The sequence below is a fragment of the Penaeus monodon genome, chromosome 6, assembly GCF_015228065.2.
Source record: "Penaeus monodon isolate SGIC_2016 chromosome 6, NSTDA_Pmon_1, whole genome shotgun sequence".
Classification (NCBI taxonomy): Eukaryota; Metazoa; Arthropoda; class Malacostraca; order Decapoda; family Penaeidae; genus Penaeus; species Penaeus monodon.
The window spans coordinates 56984836-56992335 of NC_051391.1; the positions used below are offsets into that span (position 1 = coordinate 56984836).

Below are 7500 nucleotides of genomic sequence, written 5' to 3' on the forward strand. Positions count from 1 at the left end.
CCACCCTTGTCGTCAGGGACAGGTCCAGGGCGTCACGCGCGCGCGCGCGGACTTGTAAACATTGATTGTCTGGTTGTCTGTCTGTCTGTTTTGAGTCTATCTCCCCGCCTCCCTCTATTTCTCATTCTTTCTCGCTTTACTTTCTCTCTACATCCTCTCCCTCTCCTCCCTCCCTCCCTCCCTCCCTCTCTCTCTCTCTCTCTCTATCTGTCTGTTTCTCTCTCTCTCTCTCTCTCTCTCTCTCTCTCTCTCTCTCTCTCTCTCTCTCTCTCTCTCTCTCTCTCTCTCTCTCTCTCTCTCTCTCTCTCTCCCTCCCTCCCTCCCTCCCTCCCTCCCTCCCTCCCTCTCTCAGTCGACGTGGATTGTTTACGAGTCGACCGCCAGCATCTCGGTCGTGACAAATTGTTATCGTTTTCTCACATTTTTGGTGTTTTTTACCTGGTGGGCTGGCTATAAATAGTTTCCTCTCGCTCTTTCCTGCTTTGTCTCGCGTTCCTTCTCGCAAGTTCTTTCCGTCTCTCTCTCTCTCTCCCATTTCTTCAACTTTTTCCCTCTGTCTCTCTCCCATTTCTTCAACATTTTCCCTCTGTCTTTCTCTCATTTCTTCTACATTTCCCTTCCTCTCTCCTTCCTTCCTTCCTTCCTTTCCATATATCCCCAAGGCTCCTTCCCTCTCCTCCCTTCCTCTTCCTCTTGCCTTTCACTTTCCATTTCCCTTTCCAATTTCCTCCTCCCTTCGCCCCCCCTCCCTTCGCCCCCCCTCCCTTCCCCTATATCCCCCGGACCCCGACCCCTTGTTAGACCCCGGATGTAAACAGTAATTGAGTAGACGGGAGTAGAGGAAAGGGATTGGAATTAAAAGTCTGATAACGCGAGTCACGTGAAGATAGAATAGGTAAGAGCGAAAGGGTAATGGGGAAAATGGTCCGTTTATACCCATTTATTATGTATTTCCAGGTTAGGTTTGTTTTTTTAAAATTTGTTTTATGATTGTTTCCTCGCATTGTAGACGCCATCTGTTGTTCTCTCGAGTCATATGACTGGAGTGGAGGTAAGTTACACATTTACATATTTATGTAGGACATTGTCAAATGCACAATCGTTGCAACACCAAAACAGAATAAAGAAATTAGATAGCCAAGGGAGACGTGTTAGTCCATGCTGTTTTGGTTCCGAGCACTGTATGCATTAGAAAGCGTGCTGTTGCCGGCATGTTATGGAGTTGAATGTGAAGCGTTGCTAAGAAGTGCGCTGTGTGTATGAAGCGTGGTGTGTGTGTGTGTGTGTGTGTGGAGTGTGTGATGTGATGTGGGTGTGTGTGTGTTGTGTGTTGTGTTTGTGTGTGTGATGTGTGTGGTGTGTTGTGTAGTGTGTGTTGTGTGGTGTGTGTGTGGTGCTGTGTCGTGTGTGTGTGTGTGTGTGTGTGTGTGTGTGTGTGTGTGTGTGTGTGTGTGTGTGTGTGTGTATGAGTTGTAGCTGCGCCTGCACACTCGTCGAGTTCTTGGAAGGACCGAGAAACGTTTCCTCTCATTTTCCTCCGGAATTCACACGAACGTTCATATTTCTCTCGTTTTTTTTCCGTTTTTTTTTGTACACGTTCCACTTATTAGTATTTTTTCTACGTATCTTCCTGACGCATCTGCCTCGCCGGAAGTTGGGACGCCCCCCCTCCCCCTCCCCCCCGCGCCACCAACCGGACCTTTGTTTGGGGACGCTCGCGGGCCGGATGGGGGAGGGGGGGGGGAAGGAGGACGGGGAGATAGAAAGGGGAAATGGAAGAGGAGAGATAAGAGAGAGGGGAAGGGAGAGAAATGGGGGACGTGGGGGAGGGGAAAATAAGGAAAGGAGTAGAGGGGAAGATGGTAAAGGGGGAGAGGAAGAGACAGGAGGAGGAGGAGGAGGCAGGTGAGCAGGTGGGCAAGGGGGGGGGTGATGAGGAGGGGAGGGTAATTAAGAGCCACCACGCCACGCCCATCGCTCCCCCGTCGCGGGCGGGTTTTTATCGGTCCGGAATGCCTGTTTCCCGCCGCGGCAGGTGAAGGCGGCGGGGGGGGCGGCGGCGGAGGAGCGGAGGGGAGGATGGCTTGTCCGCTCGCCGTCTCTGTTGGCGGGAGGGAAAGAGGTCAGGACGGGAAGGTCGCTTTCCCAGGTCACGGGGGTGAGGGTGGGAGGTCGTGAGGGCTTAGGGGGCCGGGCGGGGGCGGGTCCCTCTCGTCTGGCGGAGTGAAAGTGATACACCGAAGGAGAGGCGGAGAATGCTCTTGTTACCAGCATGCAAATAGGGTAGTAAGGGGGGGGGGGAGGTGGGTAGAGCGATCTCGGAGAGGGAGAGACCAGGGACTTGGGGGGGGGGGACCAGGGACTTGGGGGGGGGGACCAGGGACTTGGGGGGTAGACCAGGACTTGGGGGGGGAAGAACCAGGATTGGGGGGAGACCAGACTGGGGGAGAACCAGGGACTGAGGGGGAAGACCATGGACTTGGTTGCGGAAGACCAGGGACTTGGGGGGAAGACCAGGAACTTGGGGTGAGACCAGGACTTGTGTGGGGGCGACTAGGTATTGGGGGAAGACAGGGAAGGGAGCGGCACCAGGGACTTGGGTGGAGACCATGACTTGGGGGGGAGACCAGGCTTCGGGGGGGACCCACGGACTTGGGGGGGAGACCAGACTTGGGGGGAACCCGACTTGGGGGGGGGAGACCAGGGACTTGGGGGGGAGACCAGGGACTTGGGGGGGGGGACCAGGGACTTGGGGGGGGACCAGGGACTTGGGGGGGGAGACCAGGGACTTGGGGGGGGAGACCAGGGACTTGGGGGGGGAGGACCAGGGACTTGGGGGGGGGGGAGACCAGGGACTTCGAGAGGAAGGGAACAAGAGCAAGCTTAGTGTAAAGTCATCAAAATTGCGATTATGGCAATGCCTGAGGAATGAAAAGATGAGTAAGAAAAGATATTATTTATCCAACGAAGAAACGCAAAAAAAACAAAAAAAAAACATGACGTTATGCTTCCGAAAACTAAATCCTCCTCAGGCGGGATTATTGGAAATTTGAGATCGAAGCGCCATGACCTTGTTTGTTTCGGTTCGTATTTATTCGTAAAAAAAAACGGAAGCCCTCCCCCCAGCCCGGCGTCTTAGTTATGAAGCCCCCTCTCGGATCGGCTTAGCGCCTCCCCCCCCTCCTTCGCTTTCCCCTCTTTCTTCATCCCCCCCCCCCCCTTGCTACTTTCCTACAGTCCGCTCTTCCCCCTTTCCCTTCATTTCACTTCTCTTCCCCTTTCCCTTCATTTCACTTCTCTTCCCCTTTCCCTTCTTTTCACTTCTCTTCCCCTTTCCCTTCTTTTCACTTCTCTTCCCCTTTCCCCTTCTTCCCTCTTTCTGCTTTCCCCTTCCCCTTTCGTCTTCCTACACCCCCTTCCCCAACCCCCTTCTTACCCCCCCCCCCCCCGACCACAAAAGGGGCCCCTCATTGGCGCTTTTCGACGGACGACGACGTGAAAGGAGCGCCCAGCGTCGGGGCCCCGGATTAGCCTCAGAAGGGGGTGGGGGGAGGGGGAGGGGGGAGGAAGGAGGGACATAGGGGATGGGGGGAAGGAAAGGAGGGAGGGGAGGGAAAGGGTGGGGGAAGGAAAGGGTGGGGGGAGGAGGGAGGGAGGGAAAGGGTTGGGGGAGGAGGGAGGGAGGGAAAGGGTGGGGGGAGGGGGGAGGGGTGTAAGGAGAAGGGGGAAGGAAAGGAGGGAGGGAGGGGTGGGGGTATGTTCACGCTATCGGCTTTAGGGGGGGGTCAGTGCTCAAAGGGGGAGAGGGGAGGGCTTAGTGGGCTCAGAGGCTTGGTGGGGGAGGGGGAAGATGGGTGCGGGGGGGGGATGGGGTCGCAGGTCATTCATCAGGGGTCGCAGGTCATTCATCAGCGGGTCGTAAGGAATTCTCGCGCTTTGATGCTTCTGTGCGAACCGGGGGGGGGGGGGGTTGGAGGGGGCCTCGGCTGCTCGGACTGGTGGTGGTTCTTGCCTGTTTTGAAGGATTGCCATCTCTCTTTCTCTGTCTTTCTTTCTCTTTATTACTTTCTCTGATTTCCTCTTTCTCGTCTCTCTCTCTTTCTCTTTCTCTTTCTCTTTCTCTTTCTCTTTCTCTTTCTCTTTCTCTCTCACCACTCTCTGCTCTCTCTCTCTCTCTCTCTCTCTCTCTCTCTCTCTCTCTCTCTCTCTCTCTCTCTCTCTCTTCTCTCACACACACACTTACTCGCACAGTAGTTCTGACAAGATGTTCAGGATTAAAGATTAGCCTTTTTTTCCGAAATTAAAGTTCTGATTAAAGACTGAGAATAATCCCGAAGGTTTGGTCGCTCCAATTCCTCGAGGGAAGTAAGGATTAATTATCAATACCACGAGGAGAGGGAGAAATGAATCACTGATTTAATCGACAGGGTTGGACATGAGATCTGGCGTCCTTCTCCAGAGAGTGGCTTTCGATCTCGTGTATCTGTGCCGAGGGTAAGAATTAAGAATTAAAAGTTCCTGTGTAGTTGCTGTAAGTTTAAAGGAACGGCGTTGTTGCGTCGCTCTGTTGGAAAGGTCAAGGTCTCGCGAGTGCTGGGGGGGGGAGAAGAGAGAGAGAGAGAGAGAGAGAGAGAGAGAGAGAGAGAGAGAGAGAGAGAGAGAGAGAGAGAGAGAGAGAGAGAGAGAGAAGGGGGGGGGAGAAGAGAGGGATAGGGTAGACACTCTTTTTATATCCCCTGTAAGAAGGGGACAAACAAAACAGCCGGCTCCTGTTCCTCGTGACCCGACCTGATCTCCCAGCTTCTCGCATAAACGACTGACCTTTCGCCTCCTTGACCTGTTTTCCCGTGTCTTCCCTAACCTGCAAACCTTTCTCTTCATCTACGTTATCTCGCTGCGTCCTCGTGAACTTGCTGACCTTTCTCCTCCTTGACCTGGTCCCTGGCCCTCGGCCAGCTGCAGCTTCGGTCACCCAGCTGACCCATATGCCTCACACCTGTAGGGCTCATTAGCCAACTGACCTGGTCCGAGGCAGGGGTGGGATGTGGGGGGGCGGGGGGCAGGAGGGGAAGGAAGATAGGGAGAGGGAGAGGAGGGGAAGGGAGACGGAGAGGGAGAGGGACAGGAGAGGAAGGGAGATAGGGAGAGCGACAGGAGGGGAAGGGAGAGGGGGAGAAAGACCAGGGGAAGGAGAGGGGAGGGAGAGAAGGGGACGGAGGGGAGTGGTTAACATGTAGACATGACCGTAATTTACATGTGATTTGCATCGTGTTTGGGGATTACTGTAATCGTGTAATGATGGCAATAAATGCGGTTTTTATTCTTGTCAATAGAAGGCAGACACAAGTGATTTTTTTTTTTAGCAATTTTGGGATTTGTTTCGGTGAAATACATTTAAATGTGTTAGTAAGCAGGCTGACACTTTTTCAACGGAGCAAAAGTGTAAAGTTTTGTCAAAATACTACAAGATTTCGGCGAAACTTCATTATTAATATTCTCATTATATTATGTATTTATTCCATTTGAGGTTTACCTTGTCGCCTCTTCGTATTGTTTGTCCGTTTTCCTTCTGTCACTTCCGTTGAAGTTTCCGCCTTTCCGTGTGGGCGCTGCTAATTACGCCCTGGTGACGTGGGCGGGGAAGGAAGGCTCGGGCCACACGTCATTAGGAGCGGGGGAGGGGGGGGCGGTCGGAAGAGGATACGGCACAGGAAATAAAACCCCTTTTAAGCAAGCGCGTCTCGTGGGAGAGGTTTCCGAGCGGTGAAAGTCGTCGGCGGAATTCGCTCCTTCACTCCCCGACGCCTCTGCTCTTTCCTTGTGTTGTTGTTGTTGTTGTTTTTTGTTGTTGTTGTTGTTGTTTTTCTTCTTTTTCTCCTCTTTCTCCTTATTTTTTTCCTTCCCCGTTCGCTGTACCTCCTTCTTTTCCTTTCCTTTCGCGTTTCCTCTCTCCCTCTTCCCCCCCCTTCTCCATCCCTCCTTCCCCTTCTCTCCCCTCTGTTTCTCTCCATCCGCCTCTCCCCCTCTCTCTCCCCTCCTTCCCCTTCTCCCTCCCTTTCTCTCGGGTTCCATGTCTTGCCGCGATGTTGCAAGTGTCGCGTCGCCGTGTTGTTGGTTTTTAGTTGAGTTTGGTGGTGTTATTCTCCAGGTCCAGGTTGGCTTGTCTTTGTAAACAGAGGAAGCGGAGGAATGTGGGGGCGTGCATGCTTATGTTGAAGCATGCATGTGTGTATTGGGTGTTACTATACAAAAGAGAGAGAGGGAGAGAAAAAGAAAAAGAAAAAGAGAGGAGAAAAAGAGAGAGAGAGGAGAGAAAGGGGAGAGAGAGAGAGAGAGAGAGAGATGGAAAAGCCGGTAAGCCGACCAGCTTAAAATGCTTGCGTACATGTATCCGCTTGTTCCCAAGATTCGCTGAGCACATTGCAGGAAAGCAGGGCCATAAACGGGCGCCATTTCGCCGCTGGAATAACGTAACGAAGCGATAAAAGAGCCGCCTCGTCTACTTGCAGGAATCGCAGACCGTCTTTATGACTTCCAGAGCTTGTTAGGATGCGGTAATTACCTCCTCGCCCGCCGTGGCCAGCAGCGGGGTGGGGGAAGGGGGCGGGGGTATAGGAAGGGAGGGGGAGGAGGAGGGCAGAGGAAGGGAGGGGGAGGAGGGGGGGGAGGGGGGGGGGGGAGGGGGGGGGAAAAGGGGGGGAGGGAAGGGAAAGGGGAGGGAAAGGGAAGGGAAGGAAGGGAAGGAAGGTAGGGGAGGGGGTAGGTGAAGGGGGGGGAAAGGGGTTTGGTAAGGGGAAGGAGGGAGATAAGGGGGGGCGGGGACCAGGGGAAAGGGGCAGGAGAGGGGGGGAGGTGGCGGGGAAGGGGGGATAGAGGATAGGGGGGAGGGGCAAAACCCTCACGACCCCTCGATGGCCCGTCCTTCCGCGTGGCTTAATCGGCGTTTCTGAGTTGAATTCACGGTCAGGCGAAGGTTGTTTGGGCTTTGGTCTTTACCCCCCTCTCTCTCTTTCTTTCTTTCTCTCTTTTTCTCTTTTTTTTTCTCTCTCTTTTTCTTCTTTTTTTTTTGTTTTCTTTTTTTCTTTCTCTTTTTTCCCTTTTTTTCTTTCTTCTTTCTCTCTCTCTTTCTTTCTTTCTCTCTCTCTCCTTTTTTTTCTTTTCTCTCCTCTTTTCTTTTTTTTTCCTCTCTCTCTCCTTTTTTTTTTTCTTTCCCCTTTTCTTTTCCTCTCTCTTTCTCTTTTCTCCTCTCTTTCTTCTTTTTTTCTTCCTCTCTTCTCTCTTTTTCCCCTCCTCTCCCCTCCTCTCCTCTCTCTCTCTCTCTCTTTTCTCCCCTCTATCTTCTCTCTCTCTTCTCTCTCTCTCTCTCTCTCTCTCGCTTTCTCTGTGTCCCTCCCTTTCTCTCTCCCTCCCCATCTCCCCCCTCCCCCTCCCCCACTTTATCCTTTTTAATTTCCTCCTTTACACTGCACTCCCCACCTCCCCCCTCCCCCTCCCCCTCCC

At 53.2% G+C, this 7500-nt stretch overlaps 1 protein-coding gene across 1 annotated transcript in view; it reads right to left on the reverse strand.

Annotated features, from left to right (window-relative positions):
- Window positions 1-1556: 1556 nt before the first annotated feature.
- The window catches only part of LOC119574096 (formin-like protein 16), a 9785-nt gene continuing 3841 nt past the window's right edge, over window positions 1557-7500 (reverse strand). Inside the window, exons 2-7 of the mRNA XM_037921172.1 lie at window positions 6563-6651; window positions 4822-4976; window positions 4413-4483; window positions 2437-2500; window positions 2041-2101; window positions 1557-1752 (exon numbers count right to left, since the gene is read on the reverse strand). Coding sequence (XP_037777100.1) covers window positions 1557-1752; window positions 2041-2101; window positions 2437-2500; window positions 4413-4483; window positions 4822-4976; window positions 6563-6651 — 636 coding nt within the window. The remainder of the gene's footprint in view (window positions 1753-2040; window positions 2102-2436; window positions 2501-4412; window positions 4484-4821; window positions 4977-6562; window positions 6652-7500) is intronic.